This window comes from Cynocephalus volans, chromosome 1, assembly GCF_027409185.1.
Source record: "Cynocephalus volans isolate mCynVol1 chromosome 1, mCynVol1.pri, whole genome shotgun sequence".
NCBI lineage: Eukaryota > Metazoa > Chordata > Mammalia > Dermoptera > Cynocephalidae > Cynocephalus > Cynocephalus volans.
The window spans coordinates 76,704,219-76,731,359 of NC_084460.1; the positions used below are offsets into that span (position 1 = coordinate 76,704,219).

The following is a 27,141-nucleotide window of genomic DNA, read 5'->3' on the forward strand; positions in this document are numbered from 1 at the left end:
AAATTATCATTTATAAATGAAAAAAAAAGTCATATTAATTTCTACTAATTAAGCTTTTTGCAAATTATCCTTAATGGGGGGGGACTACAACTTAATGAAAAGATGGTCTCCAATTCCTGAAATAGAGAAGCCACAGGTAAAAATTATAACTCAAAAAATGTCATGCCACTGAGATATATTTTACCTTTAAGGGGCCGGCCCCAGTGGCGCACTCGGGAGAGTGCCGCGCTTGGGAGCGTGCCGCGAGCGCCGCAGGTTCGGATCCTATATAGGAATGGCTGGTGCGCTCACTGGCTGAGTGCGGTTCAGGCGACAGCAAGCCAAGGGTTGCAATCCCCTTACCGGTCACAAAACACAAAAAGACAAAAAAAAAAAAAAAACCAGAAATCCCAAATCCCAATCAATCCAATAAAAGTTAAAAATAAGTAAAATAATAAGACAAGTTAACACCTATAGTAAATAGGAAGCAATAAGTATGATAGTAAAAATAAGCCCCAAAACATCACTAATTATAACATATGTAAATGAACTAAACATAGTATTTTTAAACACAATGTAAAAATATAATAAAAATCCACATATTTATACCAGGCACTTAAAATATAAGGACATAGAAAGATTGAACATAAAGAAATAGAGACACCACACAAACTGTATTCAAATGAAAGGTGAACATATATGTTGTTATATGTTTTTAATATATATCTATATATTTGATTGTTTTTCATTATAGTTTGAATAAATACATACTCGAATATATATATTTTAAAGATTATATATATTATCTCAACATCAAATATAATAAACTATAAATGAGAAACCATTAATAGAGTTTAGGATGGATATTACAGAATGAAAAAGAAATAATCTATCAGAAAAGTATCCCAGAACTTGAATATACCTAACAGAGCCTCAAAATATTTAAAGCAAAAATTCACAGACACATTGGGAAAAATTTACAGACCCGTGAACCTCTAAAAGAAAGTTTAAAAAATCAATAAGAATCTAGATTTAAACAACATAATTAACAACTCGAACAAAGGAACAAACACGGACTGGCACCAAAAACTAGAGAATACTCATTATTGTTTTCAATCACATATAGTACATTATAAAAGGTAGTCACATAGGGAATAGGGAATACTGCATAAAATAGGACAACCTCAACAGAAGGGAATTGGATAATACTTAATCTCATTCAGCCTTTAACTCAGAAATCTCACTTCTAAGAATTTATACCAAAAATACACTTGCAAAAATATAAAAAGACATAATACATAAGGCAATGTATTACAGTTCTATTGTAGTGGAAAGAGACTGTAAAGCAACCCAAATATCCATGAATAGGCGACTGGTCGAATAAATCATGGCACCTCCTGATCATGCAGGTATAAAAAGAAGTGAGGAATATCTCTATATACTGATATGGGCTGGTGCCCAGGATATATATTTTTAGATTTTGTTTTAAGTAGAAAAAGCAAGGTAAAGAAAAAGTATCTGTGCAATGCTACTATTTACCTAAGAAAGTGAATATTTATATATCCATATCTATATCTACTCATTCTACCTATCCCTTAAATGAAATAATAAAACAAAAATTAAAAAAATAAAGATTATCTAAACCCCAGCAATTCTTCTCCTAGGTATTTACCCAAGAGAGAAGAAAAACAAATAGGTCCAACACAACATGAATACTCATAGCAGCATTATTCATAATAGCTAAAAAAATGGAAACAACCTACATGTTCATCAACTGATAAATGGGTAAGCAAATAAAAAGGAATGAAGTATTGATTCATACTATAAAATGAATGAACCTTGAAAACATTATGCTAAGTAAAAGAAGTCAGTCACATAAGGCCACATATTTTATATTTTATTTATATGAAATCTTCAGAATAGGCAGATCCAGAGGGCTGGGGGAAGGGGGGAATAAATACTATCAGGTGTGGAGTTTCTGAGGTTTTTTTTTTTTTTAGCAGCTTGCCCTGTTTGGGGGAGATAAAATATCCTGAAATTAGATAGTGATAATGTTGCACAGCTTTATAAATATACTATAAACTACTGAATTGTACACTTTAAAAGGGTAAGTGTTCTGGTATATTAAAAAGCATTTATACTAAAAAAAAAAAAACCCATTTTTTAACCTTATCAATAGGAAAAGACAACAAAGTAGCAACAAAGTAGAAAGGACAGGAATAAAAGCTGAATTTCTCTCAATATACCTTGTTTAATAGATTTGATATCAGAATCATGTTAATATGATACATAGTTATACAATTAAATTCAGTTAAAAATTAAAAAGCAGCCCCTAAGATTCACCGCCATCATGGCAGTGTGAGGACCTCTGTGGATTTACTCCACAGTGAAATTGACAAAATTTTCTTTTTTTTTTACAGTACAGTGGTCTTGGTCTTTCATTTTATTTTTTCACACCCACTATGCCATGGATTCATAGGGACCAGGTTCCCAGCTCGGACTCCGGCCTTTGGTTCTCAACAAGGTGCTTCTGCAGGTGGAGCAGGCTGGTGCTGCAGGTGAACCCGGGTTCCTCTCTCTTTTGCTTCCTTCTTTTTCTGATGGTTTTCCTTCACGCATGTCAGGAAGCTGTCTTGGCTCTTAGGGTGCTTAACATGCTCAACAAGCATATTAATGCTCTGGGCAAGAATCTTGCCCTGAACCTATCTGTTTACAACAGTGCCTGCAGCATGCCGGGGACACTGTAGACTCTTCCAGTTTTGCCATGTAACATTTGTGGGGAGCTCCTTTTTGAGCAGTACCCATTCCCTTAATGTCTACATATCACCTTTCTTGTAGATTAACACGTATGTGGCCAGAGGAACAACTCCAGGTTTTGTAAAAGGCCTGGAGAACATGAATCAGGGGCCTGTCCTCCTTCCATCTGTGTTAGTCATTTTGGCAAATTACTGCAAGATGGTGGTTCTGGCCGAAAGGCTGAAAATCATTTTTTTTAAAAAATACATCTAAGTTATCTAGAAATGGTCGTAAAGCCATACAGCAAATGAAGAAACGTTTATTCAGGAAAAGCCACTGAAACTAGGTAGAAACAGTAACAGTCTGTAGCATGTGAACCATGACCCATTTCCTTCCCTGTGACCCACCCCCCCCCCCCCCCAGAGTGACAGAAACTACTCTAGATGTTTGCAGTCAAGAACACAGGTCTCCTTCTGCCCCCAGCTCCCAGTTGATGTCTACTTTTCTCATCTTGCCCCAACTACCTATTGCAGAGGCTAAGTTCAGAGGTAAGGTCAAGAGGTGGGGAATCCCTTCTTCTACCCAGCTCCAGCTCATGAGATAAAACTCTACCCTGGGTTTGGGGCACTCGGAACCCTGGGTCCAATTCCCCTCACCCCAGCTCATTCAAAGAGCAAAAGTTTTATGACCAGGACAGGCAAGCTAAGAATACCAGCAGCTGTAGAGCAGAAATTAAGGAAATAAAGAATAGAAAAATAATAGAGAAAATTAATAAACCCAAAAGTAGTTTTTTTGAAAAGCAGTTTCCTCTTTTTGGAGTAAAAGAAACCAAGTAAATACATTAATGTTAGGAATCAAGTTTTTCAATTTAATAGAAGAAAGAGATACAAATATAAAATTAAAGACATAAGTGAATACATGTAATCTTAAATTTGAATTGGAAATACCAATATAAATTCATGATGTATTTTCTCATAAAAATACATATTTTCTAGCTTTGTTCACTAAAAGTCTTAAAACTAATGAATAACAATAAACTTGCAACAAGCTCCTCCACAGTCCAGATTGCAATCTCTGATCCTGATAAAAAGAACCAGGGTTCCTTGGAAAAAATGGTTGATTCCAAGCTTACTGAAGGAAATATCTCAGATGAATCTGGGGCATCTTGTTATCCCAGTCTCATTTGTGCTTTGCATTTATTAGCTTGATTTAGATAGATTGCCCAAGGTCATATAAATATAAATATAAAGTGACAAAAAATATGCAAATCCAGGCTTCAGAGCCAGCACTTGAAAAAAGTTGCTCAATCTTGCTAGTAATCAGAGAAATGCTAGTAATCAGTAAGACAACCCAGAGACACCTTTACCTTCTTATTAGAAGGGCAAAAGTTAACATCTGACAAAATGAAATTTTAGTGACACCTTGAAGAAATAGGAATTTCTGCACTTTGCTGGTGGAAGTTTAATTCTTTAGAACCCCTTTTGTATAGCAGTTTCACAATACTGAATACAAGTGAAGATGTGCATACCTCCTGCCCAGAAGTTCCACTTCTAAACTAGAGAAATTCTCCATGTATCTATACAAGTAGACAATGTATAAACATCCACATTCACTGCAGTGAACAAGTAGAAATAACCAGCGTTCCTCAGAGGGAGGCTAGATACATAAATGTGGTTTATTTATAAATGGTATACTCTATATGTCAATTAAAATGAGTGAACCAGAGTCACTGGAGAAACCTCCAAGTAATGTTGACTATAAAGGTCCACATGAAAATGAACAGCTTAAAAGTGTACAAGTGTATGTATTGTTTATGAATTTATAATGTGTAGTAAAAGCACAAAAAAATGTATATGAATAGTCTACACTGACTTCAGAAGGCACATAAAGGGTGTTTTCATCCTACTTTTAACATTTTATTTATATTTTTTGAAAAAGAGATTTGAAGCATATATGGCAAAATTTTAACAGCTCTGGCATATTGATAGTGGCATGTAGACATCTATGTCCTTTCTTGTATATTGAAGCTTTTATAATTAAAACATTTTAGAATCCAATGCACAATATCCAATATTAGGTACAATTTTCTAATTGAAAAACAAAACAAAACAAAAATAAGTGAAGGCTAAATTGCAGTGTGCTAACTTTGATTGGATCCTGAAACAGAAAGAGCATATTAGTGGAATACAGTGTTCTAATTTGGTTAAGATATTGCTCCAATATTAATTTCTTGGTATTGAAATGCACCATGGTTATGTAAGATGCTAATATTAGGGGATGCTGAGTAAAGAATATAAAGGAACTTTCTGTACTAACTTTGCAAATATTCTGTAAATCTAAGTTTATTTTAAATGGGAATTAAAGCCTTTCAAGGGCAAGTTTTACGAGCCTATGTATTTGTCCAGTATTTTTTCATGTCCAGGGTGACATTAAACCCAGTGATGGCAATGTTGATATAAGTAAGATACTAGAAGGGGTGTCATAAGAGCCTCTGAAACAGGGCTAACTGGTGTGGAAGAGCATATGCCCCCTGGTTTCTCTTTACTTTTCCAAATACAACAAACCTTGAGGACCTGGCACAATCAATGTATTTCATGGTGGGGGCTAAATAGCCAAACATGATTCACATATAAGGTTTAAACAGATGTTCAGAAGGCAAAACTTAGGAAAGGAAAAATTATAATTTGAAATCTATAAATAGCAAGTGGTCCTAAGAGGGTGGGTGAGTTTCTACAGAGTCAAATATGAAGGCTATGATTCTTTTTGTTTTCTGTGAGAAAGGTCTTCCACTCTATCAGAGATCTCTTCATTTTTGCAGTTCACAAAATCAGTGGTATCTCATTTGCATAGAGTATTTTTAACTTTTCAAAGTGCTTTTACCATCATTGGATTTCACAACAGCTGTGTGAGGCAAAAGGGTACTTCCTTTTCCTCAGGCAAAAAGAATGAAGCCCAGGGAGGTTGTGAGATTTAAGGCGGTGGAACCAGTTAATGCCAGAGCTTGGAACTAGAGCTCAGAGCCCTTTCAACACTTCTCAGAGTTTAATTTGCAGACAGATCATCCGGGCATGCTGTGAAAATGTAGTTTCTGATTCAGAGGACCTCGAGTGGGGCCTAAAATACTGCATTTTTAACTGGCTGCCAGGCTGCTGCTGGTCCCCAGCCTACACTGAGCAATAGAAGATCAGATAAGGCTGGGCACTAAACTACAATGATGAGCGTTCCCTGTGTGTACTTGATTTTAGTGGAATGTTTACAAAAGAAAGATCTTGCCTTGAAAAACATTTTGGTACTTTTCTCAAGCAAGAAAAAATGACATTAAGATCTCAGGATGGTTTTCATTCTGTGTGGTGCCATCCGTCTCCATCTTCCGTCACCATCTGTAGTTAGGAGGTTTGTGCACTAGTAACCACGGCTGGAGGTAGGCGGAAACATGCTCGCACATCCCCAGTTTATTTACCCTTATGATTTGGGCTTTAGCGAAAATTCTAATCTCTGTCTCAATTCCGGATGCATTTGTGCTTTGGCATCTGCAGTTGTGCATTTAAAATAAAATACAAATTCGCAGATCCTTTGCAGTTCACCCTGGTCTCGCAGCACTTCTGGGTGCCTGGAGGTATGCGCTCTGCAAGTCGGGCACTCTGTGTGGCTCCATGGATGCCATTTTCCCAAAAGGGCCCTGTGAGTCTCCTTTGCTCAGTGTATGTGATCTAGTTTGGTAAACACGCCACAACCTAAACGGTAGTCAACGTGTTGTGGCTTTGTTGTGGGGAATTCCTTTGAAAGAAGAACAACTCTCTCTTCCTAGGGGCTGGATCTAGTTTGGGGTAAACACACTGGGTTTGTGCAGACCTGGTGTGGAGAATGGTGCACCTGTGTGGACTCCTTGCCCCTTCCTGTTCCCTAGGATGGGACTAGGGCACGGAGCAGCTGACAGCCCACAGGCACCGCTGGAAACAGTAAGCAAGACTGTTCGACACCTTCCTTAAAACCAGATTGACTGGTATGATGAGGTGTCAGCTTTCTTTGGTAAAGTAATTTTCAGTTTTCTCACTCATTACAAACAGTTCTCAAATATGACTAAAGGACAAATTTCACATTGATGTATTTCTATCAAGCCTATCCTGGGTGGGTTTGTTTCAAGGGTAGAGAAACTGAATTCTGGTGCTGAGCTCAACCATTAGCCAGAGGTCACCAGGCTTGGAAGTAGTTGGGATGATTGTTATACCAAGTGCTGTGGTTTGAATATCCCCTCCAAAACTCATGCTGAAACTTGATCCCCATTTTAATAGTATTGAGGGTGGTAAATGGTATTTGAAAAGAGAGGCCTTTAAGAGGGCTCTATCCTCATGAATGAATTAATCCACTCATGGATTCATGGATTAATGAATTAACAGGTAATCATGAGAATGGACTGGCGGCTTTATCAAAGGAAGAGACCTGAGTTAGTAGTGCACACTGCCCCCTTGCCATGTGGTGCCCTGCACTGTTTCAGGACTCTACAAAGTGCCCACCAGTAAGACAGCCCTCACAAGATGTGCTCCCTCGACACCGGACTTCCCAACCTCCAGTGAGAAACAAATTTCATTTCTTTATAAATTAACTATTTGCAAGTATTCTACTATAGGCAACAGAAAATGGACTAAGACACCAGTGTTAAAGGATTTTACAAAACATGTTTCTTACTTTAAAGATCATTCTGATACCATAAGACATTCAACACTTTTTTTTCACTTTATACTAAACTAATATGTTGAACTCCCACTATGTGTGTAAAGGTCCATACTAGCCTTGAGGGTGGTGAGAGTGGGTGACGAAAGTGAAAAGAAAATGACATGGCCCTTGTACTTAATGATTCTGTACTCTGAGAAACTAAGAAACAAAACTAATGAACATGGCAACATAATAAATGCTAACTACTCTGGAGTCATCAGTTTCAAAGAGTGTGTTTCTGACTCCCATGGCAAGGGAAAACTTTACAAAGTAGGTGAAATTAAAGCTGGATTTGAAAGGACAGGAAGTATTGGAATGTAGGGAAAAGTATGAAAATTTGGGCTAAAACAGTTCTATGGAGGGAAGTGGTGAAGTGTCCTGAAAATCAAGGCTAAAAAGTTATTTCATCCCAATGGCAGTGGGAAGTCATTGAAGCTTAGTAAATCTTCAGATTTTACTTCCATGAAAAACTCATGGGGTTTCATGAGATTAATACATAATCTTCTAAAATAAAAGGAGATATTCTTAAAGAATCATAATTTCTCATACTGAAGAGCCAGTTTGGTCATCACAAGACCAGTTTTCTAATACTTGCTCTGCCACTGGGATTCATTGGTGTTGGGATAGATAACCTCTTTAAGCCATAATTTCCTGAAATGTAAAACAAAGAAGCCAATCAGGATTATCTCTGAAGTTCCCAAATCAGTTACTCCAGTTCTAAATCAATTATTTTCATCCTCCTGTTTGAGAGGTTTTCTCTGTAACAGTGAGGAAAAAAGAAAAACCTATTGTTACTATTCCATTAATGATATTAAAAACATAGCTTTAATTAAATTTACAGAATTAGGTTTACTCTACCTGCATCCCAAAGTAGAAATTTGCACACTGGAAAAGAAGTCATAGTTTATTCACTGAAACTTTGTTATGAAACATATCTATGGAGAGCACATGATTGCATTTTTTGGACCACCTAATAATTTTTTAAAATAATTTTATTATATAATTATTTTTCAACATCACAGATGAAAAACTTTAAAACAAAATACAATAAAATTGTAGCAAAATAATTTTTAAACTGTACTCAAATATGTTAGTGGTAATTTTACTGATTTGATCTTTGCAATTTTGTGCTGTACACAAAACATCAATAGTAACTGTCACTTAATTTCATTTAAAAGAAAAATTGCATCCGTAAGAGGACAAATTCCTTTTATTTCTTCTGTGAATTAGCAACTTGGAAAGAAATGAAAGAACTTTTCTAAAGCAGAAGCAAAGAGCTCATGGAAACAGATGTGTTCTGTAAGTTTTGCAGTCATTCTTATGGTTTCTATACAGTACTGAGTCAAGAAACCCTATTTCTAGTTTCAGCTGTACCCCAATTAGCTCTGTGACGGCAAAAACCAGTTATCTGGTTTTACTTTTCCTTTGAAATACTTATCACAAGTATGGCTATGCTTTCATTCTATTGTTTCCTCTCTACCAGACTGAATGATACTTGAGTGTTGGGACTGTCTGTATTCACAGATCTATCTCCATATGTGGCACATAAGTTACTCAATATTCATTGAATAAATGCATGTTTTTGGTTATCTGTAAACTGAGGCAATTGAGTTTCCCATGTCCTTTCTATCTGTGATATACATGAATTTACTTATAATTATCTAAGCCCAGTTATTTTTTTCCCTTCAGTTTAACTTCTAGCCTTTCATTGCTCATCAGTACTCTTTCCAAATAAAGACATGTCCTAATCCAGCCTAGAGATAAGGCAGTACAAGCAGCTAGAGTGTGATTAAGTTTAGAAAGGAAAAGCTTCTCTGAGTAAGAGATGGAGTTTTGCTACCGAAGCCAACTTCTACCTCTTGAAGTTATGGTTTGCATCCAAAACAAATTTTAAAAACTAACTAAAAGCATAGGTAAAGGCAAACCAAATTTAAGAACAATTTCTAAATGGAGAATTCAATGATGTTCTAAGTTTTAAAGATGCTAAAGCACAATAAAATTTTGTTGGTGAACCTGCTACTGAGCCCTACAACATAATCCGGCTCTACATGGTAGTACTTTGTGCCAACAGAACAGAACTCCAGTAACTTCTGTGACAAGTCACAGCCCTGAAGTTGAGTATATTCATTTCTTTAATGTTAGTCAAAGCCTATTACAATGAATCCTGTTACAATGAAAATCTTTACTTATTTTGAAAGCCCACTTAATTATTTTGAGAAACATTATATACAACCCAACAGATACAATGAAATAATCGACAACTCCTTGAAATGTTAGAGCTAAGTCACAAAGAATAATTGGATAACGTAGACAACACCAATAAAGTATTCTCATACTGTGCTCAACATCAGATGATATATAAAATTCAGCTGGGAAAGGGAAATCAAAGTACTGTGCTTTTTCCTTAAACCAGACTTGGATAATAATGAGATGAATAAATCCTAAGTGGAGAAGTATTTAATTCATTGTGCTTTTTACATATTTTTCTTGCTACCCATTTCCAGTTATAAATCTTACATCTGTGCCTCTGCTACTACTTCTTTTAACTAAATCCAACATAACACTAGGCATCCTTTTCTATTAACTATAAAAAGTACACTCAGATAAGAACCCTGTAAAATCACTTTCTTTTAGAAGAAAGCATTAAATATTCAGGGAACTTTATTTTTAAAGGATAAGTCAGACACAGCTTTCATTTACCCAGACATGCATAATCCAACCGAATATAGAATGTGCTCAATTGGTAGGTTACACATGAAATACAAAAGGAATGCAGTTTTTACATACGTAAAACGATTGACAGCTATAGCAGTTTAACAGTCAAATTAATCAAAACATTCTACATTAAAAAAACAAAACCCCTAAACATCTTATAGCCAATTATCTATAGTAAACCAAGGGAAATTCTGATATGGAATGGTTTGACTAATAGCAAAGAATAAGGCACCTGCTATGAATTTAGAGCAATAACTTTCATTTTTAAAGTAACAATAAAATAAAATTAGTTAACCAAGACACTTGTTTCAGAGAGGGAAACAAGTACAGGAACTAACTTACTGGGTGAGAAAAGCCAGGTGGCAATTCACTTAAAAACCTGCTGGTCAGCTGATTCCTTTCCTATTGCAGAGTGGTAATATTCCTAAACGTCTTTAACCACTCCTCTCCCTTACTCTCCTCCATATTTGAGGGTATCAGAAGCTCTCTGAGGTTCACACTGTGTATAGACTAGGTAGCAGATTTCCCTTCTGTTCCTCTTAAAACAGGTTATTTTTAAGAGATATCCTGAGGCAATTAACACAGCGAACATAAGCAGCTTTCTCAGGCTTTTTTCACCAAGTTATAGCTAAATACATACAGAGCCAATATTTGAAGTTTTCAACAGTACTAGAAAACCCAAGACCTGCCTTATCACCCTCACTGTAATTGGTAAAAAAAAAAAAAAAATTTTGATCAATCATAACCTATAGTCACACAACAAAGGGAAGACTAAAGACTGATTCTTATCAGCAAATCCATTTAATTCCAGATGTCACTTTAGCCTGATATATCTAGTGCCCTAACAGCATTTCAATCATAAATCTAGACAAAGCATTTCCAAACTAAGTGTAACTTTTTAAGTGATGTGCCTTTTTGGTATTAAAAGTGCTATTAACATGCTAAAATATCTTATAGCACACTGGACCCAACAGTATGTCCTGGTGAGGCATCCATTTTTAGTAATATTTTCCCCTAAAATTTTGTCTAACATAGTAAACCCCTTTGATACATAAATTCTGGTGAAATCAATTGTGACATAAACCTTCCCTGACTTCACTCCGCCATGGCAGCTTTTAGTGAAACCACAGAGAATGATTAAGTTACAAAATGATCAACGAAGTTTTTTTTTTTTTTCTTTTTAATGGCATCTTAGGTTACTATACTCACTCATGCAAAACCCAAGGTAGTGTAATAGAAATATTGTTAAAATAGACGTTGTGGCTATAAGCATCTCCCCTTATATTAGGCATTTAGAAGCTTTTTGAAATTTTTAGGCGCTAAAGGTCGTGGTAAAACTAGGCTGTGTAGTTGTTACATTTATAAGCACCTTATTACAGGACAGTTACATGACCCTATAAGGGAGTGTGCTTTCAATTCAAGATAGTAATAAAGTGCCTAGCTACATAAAAACCATGATTCCCAATTTTAAATTAAGCTAATTGCATTTACACATTAGGGTTAACAAAATTAGACCCTGTCTACACAGATTTAATCTAATTAGCCATACTGTATACTACTTTAATAACCACATAAAAAAACTTACTCTTAACTGACTGAATAAGTAGGGTCCACTACGGTGGCTTCACAATCAAATTTTATTGCTTCATTTCATGTGGTGCTTTTGCAAGGCACTGTGGTATGGACTAGAAAAGCTGGAATGACTCATGAAGAAACCTTGGAATGACACATGAAGGATGATATGACAGTCATTCTGAGGCAGGATGCTTTACTGAATTGTTTTTAACCAGGGTATCAAACATCAGGAATGAGTTCAAGTTAAAATTCACAGGAGAATGGAAACATCTTAAGGTCAGTCACTTCACATGCCCATCCTGATACTTTGAATAATCTGGAAAATTGCTGTAAAGAGAAAAAGCGAATATTAGAACAGCTTTCAATAAAATAGGTCAGGTGACTGACAAATATCTATTAAGAGTAGTTGAAGAATCCAAGGGTGCTCTTAAAATTATTTCCAAATACTAACTTCATTGTAATAAGAAGTGGATTAATAAATAAAACAATTATATGGCCAGAAGTTATTTTTTTAAATCTCGGCTTCCTTGAATTTTATGTCTAGTATCTAAAGCAGCTTGCAGATAGCTAATCACTTTAGAAAAAAAATTAAAGCACCAAAACAAACAGGTCTTTCTAGCAAAGAATTATTTTGGTTTTTCCTTAAATAATTAAGCATCCTTTTAAGTCCTGGCCCATAACATATGCATGTCTCGTCATTCTCACCAAGCTGAAATTCTATAATCTTTAGGTTATGTAAACTGCTTGGCTCTTGGCCATTTACCAGGAAAGCTTCTAATTGGTAGGTTCAGGAGAAAGGCAAAGTGAAATGTTAAACAGAAATCTCAGTAACTTTAGAATGTGGAAAACAGAAACATCTACTTCAATATTAACAGAGTGCATATTAAGATAAATGAAGAGAGGAAAGACATTCTGTAATCAATTTGCAGAGGCAAGGCAAGTGTCTATTACTAACAGCAGGTTGCTCTGACGACTCATTTTTCTTACCATATGTCAAGCGTTTCTTTTATTAATCTGAAAACATTTGTCTCACATTAATTGCCAATCACACGTTTCCTCTATAGTGAATCAATTCTTTGCACTAGCTTTACTTTACAAAATATACCCAATTTTGACATAAAGACATTAGATTCTGGTACATGTTAAATCAAGTCCTAACATCCATGTGTACATGACGTTCAAAAGCTTCTTTGCAAAGGCACTGATACGAGGGTTGCAAAACATTCTAAATTCTCATTCCGTGATTTTTTTTTTTGGTTTTTGTTTTTGTTCAATCTTAAATTTCTTCTAACTTGATCATTACCAAGGACTTGACCTCCTTTCTGCTCTCCTGTGAGCAGAAACCAAGCTGGGAGAAGTTTTGGAGCACCAGCCTCTGTGCATATGTAGGACAAGTAATTTGGTTCAGATGAAAACAGAATTATGGAGTTCTCGGCAGGTGGGTTGAGAACTACGCGGGTAGGACTCACCACTGATCGGTCACCACGTCATCCCAAAGCTTTCACACAACACCCTCCCCAATGGGAGCCCCCAAAACACTTACCAGAGCCACAGACAACAAAAATGAAGAGAGCCAATAACCAGGGTCCTACAGACGCCTTCTCCTCGGGGGCATTTCTCTGCAAAAGGGAAAATCCACCGTCTCAGACGCAGAGAAACCGCACCGCGGACTAGGTGGCCGGGCTCCCTTGTCTCACGAGTCTTCCCTCCGTTCCCGAGCCCCCCAGCCCTCCACGGCACCGGGAGCCTCCAATCTAGGCCGGGTCTGGGAAGAACTTGACGCAGTCCCAGGGCCCGGGCCTCGGCTGCGGAACGGAAAGGAGTACCCGCTCTTTCCTTACCGAAGTCTTGGCGACGTTGCCGCGCTGAGTGATGTTCTTGCTGTGCTTCTCGTTGGCCATACGGATCCGCTGCTTGGCGACCATCTTCGCGGCGCCACCACCTGCCCCGGCCACCCCTCGGACTCGCTCGCTCGCCTCCTCTCGGGCCGCTGCGAGGCTCCGCTCCTAGTGCCCGCGCCGCCGGAACGAAGAGGCTCCAAGGCGGGTCGCTAGCTACCGCCGCTGGGCCTGCGTGCGGCGAGCGCGGGGTCTGAGCGCCAGCCGGGCGCGGGCCGCCGACTGAACGGCGGGGCGAGACGCGCGCGCGGATGAAGAGAGCAGAACACCGGGACGCGCTCACGCCGCCGCCGCTCTGGCCGCTGCCGGGAGCGTGGAGCGAAAGAGGAAGGAACCTAACGTAACAACCGGACGGTGCAGCTGGCCGCTTGGAACTACTTCGGGTTAGGCTGCCAACGTCAGCACCGGGCCGGCTCCGCCCCGCGGAAGTACGGGCTCCGCCCGGTGGAGATGGAGAGCGAAGGCAGGCACGCACTCCGTGCAGGGTAGCCCCAGAGCTGCGCGTGCGCGTTCGGACTCCTTTTCCGCTTCTCTCCGCAACCGGAAGTGAATTGGCCCCGAGGCTGGCGGCCCCGGAAACACCCGCTTGCAGTCTCCATGCCTGAGGGGACGTGTAGGGGCCGGGTTCGGCCCTCATGAACTCTCACCCTAGCGAATGGGTTTCTCTTTCCGGGACAAGATGGCGCCGTCCACGCCGCTCTTGACAGGTAAGTTCTGAACGAACAAGAGACTCTCTTTCTTCATAGTAGTTTCTTTTTGTGTCTTTGCCCTTGAGAACTACGTGAGGAGCCGTGGAGTGTGATCCGCCTTTTCTTGTGGCTTGCGGAAGAACCAGACTGTGTTTTGGTTTTCTTGATATAGCGTGGCAATCGGCAGTGAAGCCTCGCCTCCGGGCTCCAGTATTCCTCCTCCCTTTTACCGATCCATCATTCTTTCCTGGGGCTTCCTCTACAGTAATAAAGGAGAGGGAGAAGAACAGAGTGTTCGTTGAATTTGTGACATCTGAGTCTGCAATGCTGGTGTTATTTGGCCCCTTGTGAAGTCATTCAGCTCTGTAATAAGAAAAAAAGATAAGCATATGACTCATTCTTCTAGAATGACCACAGACATTAAATACACCTGGACTTAAGTGATTCCAAATTCTGTACTCCCTACCTTAGTAAGGTTTGTAGGACTGAATAGGTAGAGTGGAGCTGTAGAAGTGTAGGTTTCAAGTGATGAAAGTGTGGTTTGGGGTGGTAGCAGTGAACAAGATAGAGATATTCTAGCAACACTTGATATTTAGATGGTTAGGAACACTTTAGAAGTAGAACAGTAGAGGACTCCTGAGATTTTGGATCTGAGACAGAGTTTGTAGTGTTGGAAAAGATAATAAACTTAGGGACAATGCTGGGGAAACCACTAGATTAGGCTGTGGCCAGGAGACTGTATATGAGTATCAAGTAAGGAGAGGGGAGTTGAGAGGGACAAGAAGGCTTTGATTAAGTCACGATAATTATGTAGAAGGAAAAAAGGGACCCATAAAGAGAAAATTGTCTACTTTTAAGGAAGAGGTTATTTCCTCCTGAGACTTCAAATTAACCTTAAAAAGAGTTTGCATTTTTTTTTGCCATTCGACATTTTAAGACCTTTGTTATTAATCACAATGCCCATTCATATTATCAACGTTTATCAAATGCTGATTATAATCTGCTAGATAATATGCTAGGCAGAGACTGTTTAAAATGCCTAATTGTGGGCCGGCCTGTGGCTCACTCGGGAGAGTGCGGTGCTGATAACACCAAGGCCCCGGGTTCGGATCCCATATAGGGATGGCCAGTTAGCTCATTGGGTGAGCATGGTGCTGACAACACCAAGTCAAGGGTCAGGATCCCCTTACCGGTCGTCTTTTAAAAAATAAATAAATAAATAAATAAATAAATAAAATGCCTAATTGCATAATTAAATGAAATTTTTCTTTAGCTTGGTAAAGGTAGCTTGATGTTATTCACAGCTTTTGAATAGTAAGTGCTTATTTGAACTCATCGGTCAATTCCATCCTTTTTATCATAGCATATGGAACCCTTTATAATTCTGGAATAGCTCTTGACATTCATTTCCTTGCCATCTCATCTTATTTTGTGCTGTGTCAATACTGAACTGCTTATAAATCCCTTTGAACAACTTATTTCTTCAGCCTAGGATTATTCTATTCCTCTTGTTGATTTGGCAAGCTTCTTTTCATCTGTTAAAATCCATTTCAGACGTCATTGCTCTGTGAAGCCTTTCCTCTTCCCGATAGTCACTCCCTGGCTATTTTTGTACTTCATGTATACAGTACTTATATTTTCTTTTTTACGTATCACATAGGATAATTATCTGGATGTCCAGGTGTTTTTCTTCCTACCTAGACTTTGAGCCCTTAGATGTCAGGGGCAGGGTCTTATTCATCCCTGTCTTCTCAGTACCTAGTACAGTGCCTGGTAAACAATAGCACTCTAAATGTTTAATGGAGGAATAAAATAAGGAGAGATAGCCACTTTTTTAAAAGAGGATGACAATTTTCTTATAACACTTAAAATAAGGACTTTGTAAATGCTTTAGGGTTATCTATTAAGTTTACCCCTCATAGTCTCTTATTGTTAAAGGCCCAGAGAGATTAAGTTGTCAGATTTACACTGCAGATTGGAAGGGTCAGGATTATATTCAGATTGTTCAACTGAATGGTCCATTTTTTTCTTCACTAGAACACACTGCTTAATCTTTTAAACATTCTTAGAGTAGATAGTTCATTCAACAATAGAGTTTCCTTTTATTTCTAAAAGCTTTTGTTAAATTTAAACTCATGAGATTTTAGAGCTGTGAATAATTTGGAGATTATTCAATGAATTTTATTAGTCACAACTCTTTATTGGAAAGGAAATAAGCCAAAGCAGGTAGAAAAGGTAAATTTTTTTTTTAACTTATGTAACCTAAAAGCTTCAGTATTGCTTAGATCCAGGTATATACATGACTCCAAACATCTGTTTTTCTTCATCCCTAGGCTGTTGCTTCCCTCTAGATTGGATTCATTCTCAGGCTGACATTCAACTTGCTTCAAAGGAAAGAGCACATTTTTGCTGGTAGTCCCAGCAAAGGTCTCAAGGCTGGCTGTCTTTGGCTTGGCTTGGCTCTTGCTCATCTTTGTATCAGGCAGTTTTCAGGGCCAAATTATATTCTCACCCCTGGGTGGTTGTCAAAGGAAAATTAGTGTCTCCTAAAGAAGAGGGACTGGAAGCTAGGCATGTAAGACAACAGTGTCCATTACTTGAAATCTATATAGTCTAACCACCTTGCCTAGCTGAGGTCATAGAGATCATATATTTAAAATTGAGTCATTTTCCTAAATTGATATGTAGTTCAGTGAATTGTAAGGGCTGGGAAAAGTATCATATTTTAAAGATCACTATATTCCTGACATAGGACCCTTGTTGGTTGAATCCCAGTATTTTTCTTATTCTAACTCGGGCCTGGAACAATAAATGGAGTATGAGTCTCTAAAAAGGCTAGTAAGTTTTATTATTTAGATATGGTATTTAATGTAATTATTGTTTTAAACAGTTATTGTGTGAAGCTCTGGCATTTATTTGTTGTTTTAATGAAAAGAACTGTTTGCATTCTAGGTTTTTTTTCTAATAGAACATATCACTGTTCCCCCTTTGATTAAAGGAGGAAGTCATTAAAAACATGAAACTACATGAAATCTGAATATACTATATTAAGCTAACTCCACATTGTATTTACTGTTTCACATTCAAGATACTTTTAGTTAAAATGGATTCCTCATTGGAAAGTTATATGTAGAAAAAAATTGTTTCAGTTATTGAAAAGAATTTTTTTTGAGTCTGTATTTTTGCTTTAATTAACTTGTAAAACAATTTATGTTCTGTTATGGACCTGATTTTGTGTTTTTCCTAATAAACTTTGTATATCCATTTAATCAGATTTGTAGGAGGAAGTTGCACAAACTGATTAAATCCAGTAAAGTGTCTTAGAGGTCCAAAAATGTATTGCAGCACTTTTTCCTAATTAGGCTTCTATATAGGGAAGTGTGAAATAAAATAGCTGTTTTAAGAGTCTCATGCTCTACCGACTGAGCTAGCCGGGCGCTATAAAATAGCTGTTTTAAATTGTAGTTTATATGTATGAACAAAACTATAGTGACCCAATATAATTTTTATTATGAATTCAATTGATAATTAATTTGATTTCCCTAAGATGGACATATCTGTTGTAAAGCATCATATACAAAGAATGTTGTGTAATTTAATGGAGTACCAATAATATCAGCATTTATAGTAACTTTAATAAGTACTTTTTTAATCATGAAATATATTTTTTACCTTGGTACAAAAATCTTGGTCTATTCAGTGTCAGATTATAACTCTATACTTCTGTCCAGTATTTCCAAGCAAAACCATTTTTGAAAAGTGTTTAAAAACTTAAACTCTCAATTGGATTGATTTCTTGCTATATTGTGAACAAAACATTACCAAAAGTGGGATTTTTTAAAAGGCTCTTTATTTTTATATAATTTAAGACTCACAGAAGTTGCAAAAACAGTGGAGAGAGTACTGTTTACTTTTCACCAAGCTTTTCCTAATGATAGCATCTTACATAATCCTAGTATATTATCAAAACTAGGAAATTGATGTTGGTGTAGTACTATTCACTAAACTACATTCCTTATTCAGATTTCACCTGTGTGTGTGTGTGTATAAGTAGTACTAAGTAATTTTATCATGTGTAGATTCATGCAACCACCACTATCAGAATATAGAACTGCTCCATCACCACCAAGAAACTCTTGTGCTCCCCTGTTATAGTCAGATCCTTCCTCCAAGTGTAACCCTTGGCTATCACTGATATCACGATAATTTTGTCATCTCAATAGCATTATATAAATGGAATTATAGAAAATGTAGCCTTTGGATTTTTGTTTTTAAAGTTTTCTTTATTTAGAATGTGAACATTTGCTTGGTGAAAAGCACTTAACTTCACTCAAGATTCTGCTTCTCCAGAAACATACTAAAACAAGAAATTAGAGACTACATGAGACTTTGAATGTTACTTCAGCAGGAATGACGCAGTTTTCACACTGGCTTTTCTGTTAAGTGTTGTCTTCTGAGATTTTGGGTCTGCGTGAAAGAGTGTGAGTTAAGCGTTGTTGTTGTTGTCTTCCCCTCACACTACTCCTTTGGAGTCTTCAACTTGTCTTAGTTTGGAATGTAGGTATAAAATACAAATTTTAGATAAGGAAAACCTGTTACTGGTTGCCCTGAATATGCTGAAAGTTCCCATTGCTGTAGTTAGAAAGGCTACCTTCAGATTCTGGGGATAGCTGCCACTTTAGTAATGTACAAAAAGTTTGAGTTTTCCCCAAATAAATATTATGGTTCATGATAACAGCAAAATTGGCAAATATGGAGGACCAAAGCTGTTAGTTAAAAGTGTCATGAGAACACAGGAAGCTGAGATGAGCTGGGGAAAGGTTTTTTCTACTTTTTTTTTGCCAGTCTGTTCAGCATATGTTCTTGGGGCCAGCAGTTAAGATAATAGAACATGGTTTGATTGCATCAACATTTTCTAGTTATGCTGCAGCTTCACTGGGACTACACTGACGATGTTGCATTTTGCTATCCTAGACCTATGTGTGAGTTCTGAAAAAGAGCTCTTAGTGTGTTAAATTGCCACTGCAGCTTGAGGGACGGACCTCATTCTGCTTACAAAATTTTATGTAACATAGGAATAAAGTATAATCTGATAATTATAAACTCCCTAATTTTATAAATTTATTTATCATTAATTTCTCAAGTAAAACTTTATTAAAACCTTAACTGTAGTTTGAGAAAGGAATGGCCTATTTTCTTTTAAATCCTACTGTATCATACATGATATTGAAGCAGATGATTGATTTGGTGATGAGAGATAGCACTACTTTGCCCATGTGGTAAAAGAATTTATTTGTTTATTATTTATTTATTTATTTATTTATTTTTGCAGCTGGCTGGTATGGGGATCGAAACCCATGCCCTTGGGGTTATAAGGCCGTGCTCCAATCAGCTGAACTTATCAGCCAGCTGCTGTGAGATAATTTTAATGCTAGAGAATTAAACTTCACAGTATTTAAATCTACGAAAACACTTTCTGACATAAGACATTTTATAAATGTCAGAGATATTTAGAATGGATATCTTCAGTGTTTCATTCAAGTTGTAGCAATAGATTGAACTTCTTTGAAATCACTATCTTGAGTGCAGTGATGGATTCTTTTTTCTTATTTTTACCCCTAGGGCCTATGACATAGTAGAGCTGTGGAGGGACCAGATCATACAGAACCTTGTAGGCCAGGGTATATGGAGTTTTCATTTTAATATATGCAGAGCTCTTTAGTAGGCTTAGTTCTACTCACAGGCAAACTATCCACAGGGGCAACTGTTTTTTCCAAAATAGCTCAGTCTAGTGTTCTACATGAGAGCAAAGATGGCATCCAGCTTTGTATTTGTGGACGTCTAACAAGACACTCATCATTCAATTGTGTGCTTGCTTATTTATTTCCCATCTCTCCACTAGAATGGTAACTCCATGAGGACGTAGATTTCATCTTATTTATCAGTGGATCTTTTACTTTTGTTCTAATTTAAATTATTTACACTGAGACCATAGGATACCTGAAATTTGAGCTAGTTAATTCTCAGGTAGAATCAGTATCCTGAGAACTGTTTCTTGATGGTCCTTGAGAAGGGAAAGGAAATAAGGATCAGAGATGGAGTCAAGGGTGGCCCCTACCTACCAACTTTACTGCTTTCCCAGCAAATAAGAAAAGGATGGGAGATTTGTGAATAGCTGGCAGAAAAGGAAGTAGATGTAATGGTAGCCATGGACCTCAGTAAATCTTTTTCTTCTCTTCAGCCCTTATACTGTTGCTGCTAGTAAGAATTCTACCTGATAAAATGGCAGCTCATCTCCAAGTTCTGTTAGTCTTTTCTCCTAAATATTGCCTGCTTATTTCCCACTTTCCATCTATATTGCCCCACCGTGGTCCAAGTTTCATTAATCTCTCCTGTGGGACTACTGCAGTAGCATCTTGAATAATTGTTGCTTTGCCTCCCACGGATTTGTCACCCCTTTTTCCCCGGGTGATGGAGCCGCCAAAGATTACTAAAAGCCCATCTCTTCTGAGCAGTGAGAAGCCCCGAAAAGGGGTTAATCTCCCAGAACCCTCAAGATAGAGGCGTTCCTTCCATTTGGAAAATTAACCATGAATTGGGGTTCTCTTCCCACATTTATTCTTCCAGGAAGTTACAGGAAGAGAACATAGGTGGGGTTTTTGCTAAGTATAGTTTAACAAGTTTAACAATAGAAGCTGGTAACATTCAGTAAGACAAGCAAGGTGACATTCTGTGATGCAATTAAGTTGATCCACTAACAAAAACTTAATTTTAGCAAACATTCTCTTCTTACAGCAATTTCCCAGTATCTTTACATGTCAAATAGTAATTGATTGCTGAGCCAGCAACCTTGCTGTGTTACAATTCTTTATCTTACAACAGAGACCATAACGTGGGGAAAATTTCCTGTCCTTTGCAGTCAGTACTTGAAACTGCAAGGCTTTGGAAAACCAGGCCCTGTGAAGTACATTTGCTTTATGCATACTTCACAAATAGTTTCTACATATCCACTTTAATCTTCCTAAAATACTTGAGGTTCCCACCATTCTTAGGATACAAACCAACATTGCTTAACTTAGGCCTTAATATTCTTCTTGGTCAGAGTCCTATTTTCTTTTCGTTTCATCTTCCAACCACAAATACCTTTCCATTTCTCTGATGCTCTGTTATTTCTCTTGCCATGAAGCTTTTGCACTTATTACTGTTCTCTTTGCTTGTTAACAGCTATTCTTCCTTTAGATCTCAGCATACAAATCACTCAAGGACATTTTCTCTAAATTTCCATTTTTAGGTTATAACTCCCTAGTATACACTCTGTAGCACCATGAATCTTTCCTTTGTAGCACTAAACCCAGTTATACAATTCCATGTATTTAGCTAATTATTTGTTACTGTCTGCTGAGTTCAGTGAAGTCAGGGACAAGGCTGATTTTCCTCCCTGTTTTATCTCCAGTGCTCAACAAAAGGCATAGGAGGTGATTTTTTTTTCCAGTAAGCATTTGTTGAGTGAATGAATTGATTTATTTGGGTCAGCTTTAGAAACATCTTGTTCAGCTATTTAAAAAGTGTAACCTAGTTCTGCAGATGTTTTACTTGCTTATTTAATCCTGAGCTTTTTTCCCACTTAATGTTTTAGGACATTACTGTCATTGGAGCCTTAGTAAATGAATGTCTCATTCCACTTATTCTCTTTGTTTGATAAGTTGTAAATATATCAATAATGTCTTCAATTTCTAAGAACTTTAAGTATACACTATATTTTCAAGTTATTTCATATAAAGCATACAGCTATCCTGTGTTCTTATATTTCCGTTTTACAGATTAGGATACAGATTGAGAGGTGGTGCTATAGCTAAGGTTCCACAGCCAATAATGAACTCAGATCTGCTTCTGAGTTTATGTCCTTGATTCTGTATCACAACTACCTTTGTTTTGCTGATGACAGTTAAAGTTTTAAGTAATAGATCTGCAACGTAACCAGCACCACTTTAGACAAGCCCAATACAAAATGGCACCACCCACCTCCTCCCCTCCCCTCCCCCCTTCCCTTTACAAGAAGCCTCCTGACTTAAACAGAAACCCCTTTTGCTTCCACAAGGACACAGTTCTCCACCCTGATCCACATTAGCATAATGACCCTCCTTGATGGTATCAGCCTGCCCTTGGTGCACTATATAAGCTCTACCACCCCCACATCTGGTGCTGTCCGCCATTTTCAGGGCAGCCCTGGGCTGTTCCCCACTTTGAGTGCAGCCTGTTAGATTCTTTTCCTTTAATAAAGCTTTAATGGTACCCAGCATCTCGGCTCTCTTTCATTATGGTGCCGAAACCCAGAAAGGGTTTTGGCTGACGTTGTGGATGATCCCCTCTCTCTTGGGGTGATTGGCCCTCGGCTACCCTTCCCTGACCTGCCAGAAACAGGTACACTCAGGATTCTCCCTCCTTTTGCCTTTTCAGATCAACACATCCAACACTGGCCTCAATTCAGGGTGAGTCAGTGGGTCTGTCCTGCTTACTTCTACGGTTCCCCCGACTACTCTCTCTCTCTCTCTCTCTACGACTCAGGTCTCTATGAAGCCCAAGCGCCTGACTGAGGGAATCCTTCTCGTGCCCCCCAGCTATTGAAGGATGCTTCATTAGGTGGTCGGTGGCTTTTTTTCTCTCGAAAAGAAGGTGGACAACAGAGAGGACGCTCTTTGTTGGCATGCTTCTTCTACCAGGACTGACTGCCCCTTCTCACCCTCTAAATGGGATCCCCACAATCCAAACCTCCGTGCTCTATGCCTCTGGGCCATCTCCTGGCCAATTTCTTGGCCTACAGGGAGACATTAAAACTCAAACAACTCATTACAATGGATCCCAGTGGCCACAAGATGTCACTTGATTTAGACACTCACCGAAATGGCAAAAGCTGTAGAGATTCCTTGTTCAGGTCTTCTATCTCTGAACACGTTCTTCTCTCTGTAAAAACTGGCCTGTGTCTCAAATTCTTATAGCTCATGCTCGACTTCTTCCAGACTCAGATCAATCTCCTGATCTGTCAGCCCTCCACATTTCTCTCTTCCCCACACCTGGCCTCCAGATGCTCATCCTCAGCCCAACTCCTCCCCTTCTCCCCCTTCATCGGGTAACAACCCCACCTCAGCTCTGGCTTTTTATAACCCTTCCGTGAAGTGACTGGGATGGAAGGAATTGTCTGAGTCCATTACAGGGAGCAGGTCTGGATGGCGGCTCAGGTACATGCTCAAAATAATAGGCAGCCTATGGGAGCTGTTGCTGTTCCTTGCATGGACCCAAATTGGAACTACTAGACTAGCCACAGGGATCAGGATTTCCAGGATAATCTGATCACGCACCTACTTCACAGCTTCCAAAAGGCTACTCACAAGTCAATTATGGCAAGCTTAGAGAGATCACACAGAGACCACTGAAGATCCCAGCGAGTTCCTAACCCACCTCTCTGAGGCTTTACATGAATACACATGTATAGACCCAAACTCCCCTGCAGGCATGGCTCTCTTACACTCTCATATCATTACCCAATCAGCCCCTGATATTCAAAAAACTATAAGAGATCAGACCAAATACCAGTTCCTGGCTAATGCCATCCAAGGCTCACATACTCCAAAGCTGGCTGCCTCTAGGGGTAAGCCACCCGGGAACTGCTTCAAATTCAGTCAACCAGTCACTTGGCACGGGTCTGTCGTAACCCATCCTCACTGCAAATGGCCAGGTCACTGGGGGATTGACTGTGCCACTTGCCAGAGAGGCAGTGGCCCAGTCCCCAACCTACAGCCTTTGGCTTCACAGCCATCCCTACCAGAGCTTCTAGACTTTGCCCAGGAGGAGGACTGATGATGCCCAGGGCCTGAGGCCCCCATGGAGATCACCACGCATGAGCCCAGGGTAACTCGCCTCCTAGCAGGTAAGCCAATCTCTTTTGTCATTGATACAGGGGCCATTTACTTTACCCTTCCTAAGTATGAAGGACCAAGAACCCCATCCTCTATCACAATAGTAGGAGTCACGGGATCAGAATACCACCCACTGATCACTCAACCCCTTTCCTGCATTCTACATCACACCCAATTCACACACAAATTCTTACAAGTGCCTCAATGCCCAGTCCCCCTTGCTGGGATGGGACATTCAAATTCAAAGCTACTCTTACCCTAAACACTTTACTCCAGCTAGAATATTCCTGTTACAGGCCTCACCCAGAGTTGGCCCCTGGAGCTTCCACCTTCTCCTCCCCCTCAGACAAGGTTAATCCTGTAGTATGGGACACTTCTCCCTCCATTGCTAGGCACTATTCCCTTATCCTTTTTAAATTGTGGGACCCACTCTTTGTTCCCTAATGTCCCACAGTACCCCCTCACTAACAAACACCTAATAGGCTTAAAACCCATTGTACACAAACTCCTTTCTTCTCATCTCTCACGGCCTACCCACGCGCCATTTAATACACCCATCCTTCTGGTTATAAAGCCTAACAACTCATACCGTTTAGTCCTGACACACGTCCTTCCCAATGACTTACCTGGGCAGTATTACCTCAGTGGTTTCAGGATAGCGCCCACTTTCCGGCCAGGCCTTAGCTCAAGACTTATCAGAACTTCTCCCAACCTCTAGCACTTTAATACAATATGTGAATGACCTCCCAGTTCTTCTATAAACCTTGCCCTCCCTTAAAATCCGCCCACTCTCATCCCAAAACACTCATGCTCCTTAGAACACAATTGCATGGAGGCTTTAGACCTCTTTCTCAATCCCTTCCCACTCATCTCCCCACATCCCATTCCATGGTTCATAGATGGGAGCACAACCTCCACGCCCATCCCTTGAGCAGGTTATGCCATAGTAAATCTAACACAAGCTATTGAGGTTGCACAACTAACAAAGAAGGCTGGGGTTATACACTGCAGAGGACACCAAACCTCCAAGAAACCCATAGTCCAGGGAAACAAACTGGCGGATCTAACCGCAAAACAGGCTGCTCAGTCACCAGGCCCCCACTCTTCTTCTCCTGCTCAGGTCCTTCTTGTGGCCCCTATGCCTTTATCCCAATACACACTCCAAGAAATATACCACCTCCAATAGTTGGGAGCACAGAGAAAGGACAACTGGTATACTCTCTCCGGTTGCTATGTCCTCCCTACCACACAAGCTGAGCAAATCCTTTTAGATTTCCGTAATTCAGTTCATATAGGCTATGAACCCCTACTATGCCTTCTTCAGCCCTTATATTACTCTCCCCACAAAAGGACATACTATCTTCTAACCTTAGTAGATACCTTTTCAGGTTGGTTTGAGGCTTTGCCCTGCATCTCAGAGGGTGCTACAGCAGTAACTCATGCTCTCACCTCAGAAATTATCCCTCATTTTGGCCTCCCCACCAGTCACTCACTTGCCTACAGGCTGCCCCCCGCAAGCCCACAGGCCTCAGCCCCCTCGAACTTATGTACAGGAGGCCCTTCACTCTCACACCTCTCCCTTCCAGCTCATCGCCTTTAGGCCAGTATCTCCCTACTCTTTCGCTCATGAGGGATCTTCGACAACAGGCCAACCTTCTATTACCTCATCCTTTCCCCTCCACCCCCTCAGACTTTAAACTGAGCCCGGGACAGCAAGTGTATATTAAAACCCGAATCCCAAAGCCTCTCTCGCCATGTTGGGAAGGGCCTTATACAGCACTTCTCACCACCCCCACGGCAGTAAAAGTACTAAGAAAGGCCCCCTTGGTATCACTTATCCTTGGTAAAACTAGCACCTGAGACTTTACCCAAAGAATCTGTTAACACCAAGCCAGAGGGGTCCCTCTGCTCAACCCCCAACCGGACATCTGCTCACACTTCATCCATTTTAAGACCCACAAAACGGAGAATCTCCAGGACCTTCACTCTTCCTCACTCCCAAAAGAAGGATGATCTTTCCCCCAGCGATTATCCTCTCACTCTTGCAGGTCCGCTTCGCATCCTTCACACAAAAGCTACTGTTATACTATCTGTTCTAGTACTTGCTACAGGGTTGGCAGCGGCTGCCTCAGAGCAGTGTAACATTATAGGAAGATTTCTCCTGGCACTTTACCTCCTATCGGTAGGATGCTTCTTAGCAATTTCATTGTGGCAATGTGCCCTTTAAATCCTTTTGGCTCCCTAACCCTTTGCATCCTTCCCATGTTTTTCCTCCTATCTCGATGCTCCCCCTTACCTGGAACATGGAGGTTCCAGGTCCTCAGGGACGATGCAACCCTCAGCAAATCAGACTGGTTCCTGAGCGACTCATCTGTCTCCCACTTCGCGAGAAACTTTTTGTGGTCACCCCCCTCCCTGTCAATGCAGCCTGCAACGTTTCCACAAATGTCTCTTCACTTTCCTCTAATCTCACCTCAGTGAGGACTGTCAGCGTTGTGCAGGGACTGCCCATACTCTGCCTACCACTCACTTACCCCCTCCTCATCCATGCCCTAAAACAGGAATATATTTCCTTTGTAAAACTACGTTGTCCTGTTGCCCCCCCCAACACGATTTGTTGCATATTCGTTTGGTCACTGTCCAGACAGATGGAGAGATGGGAGCTGGACTGGGACTAACTTTGGCCCCCTGTCTCAAGAAGTGTCCCCGCTCCTGTAGGGCACTAGTTGTACCTTTTTAAGTGGGGCAGGGATCCTTCCTGCAACTGGAACTGGCATAGTGGGCCCTGCTACTGCTTCTCAATCCTATCAAAAACTCTCAGAAGAACTAAGCATAGATAGCATCTCCTCCCTCCAATGACAGGTCACCTCACTCGTGACAGTAGCTTTACAGAATGGTCAGGCCCTTGACCTCCTTACAGCC

General features: G+C 39.6%; 2 protein-coding genes across 3 annotated transcripts in view; one reads left to right on the forward strand and one right to left on the reverse strand.

Annotated features, from left to right (window-relative positions):
• Positions 1–11,766: 11,766 nt before the first annotated feature.
• Positions 11,767–14,023, reverse strand: SERP1 (stress associated endoplasmic reticulum protein 1). The gene is made up of 3 exons (XM_063096975.1): positions 13,560–14,023; positions 13,262–13,337; positions 11,767–12,045 (listed from the first exon to the last, which is right to left on the reverse strand). The coding sequence occupies exons 1-3, from the start codon at positions 13,641–13,643 to the stop codon at positions 12,005–12,007; spliced, it is 201 nt and encodes a 66-aa protein (XP_062953045.1). The 5' UTR covers positions 13,644–14,023; the 3' UTR covers positions 11,767–12,004.
• A 205-nt stretch (positions 14,024–14,228) lies between these two features.
• EIF2A (eukaryotic translation initiation factor 2A) overlaps positions 14,229–27,141 on the forward strand; it is a 36,616-nt gene continuing 23,703 nt past the window's right edge. For both annotated transcript variants that reach the window (XM_063096953.1, XM_063096962.1), the window contains exon 1: positions 14,229–14,323. In XM_063096953.1, coding sequence (XP_062953023.1) covers positions 14,272–14,323 — 52 coding nt within the window. In that variant the 5' untranslated portion in view covers positions 14,229–14,271. The remainder of the gene's footprint in view (positions 14,324–27,141) is intronic.

Bases quoted from the DNA above. Each gene is read 5' to 3' on its own strand.
- SERP1 (XM_063096975.1), bottom strand. From the start codon at position 13,643: ATGGTCGCCAAGCAGCGGATCCGTATGGCCAACGAGAAGCACAGCAAG. The intron at 13,338-13,559 runs GTAAGGAAAGAG...TCCCTTTTGCAG, and splicing joins GCAACGTCGCCAAGACTTCG to AGAAATGCCCCCGAGGAGAA. The intron at 12,046-13,261 runs GTAAGTGTTTTG...TTCTCTTTACAG, and splicing joins TTTTGTTGTCTGTGGCTCTG to CAATTTTCCAGATTATTCAA.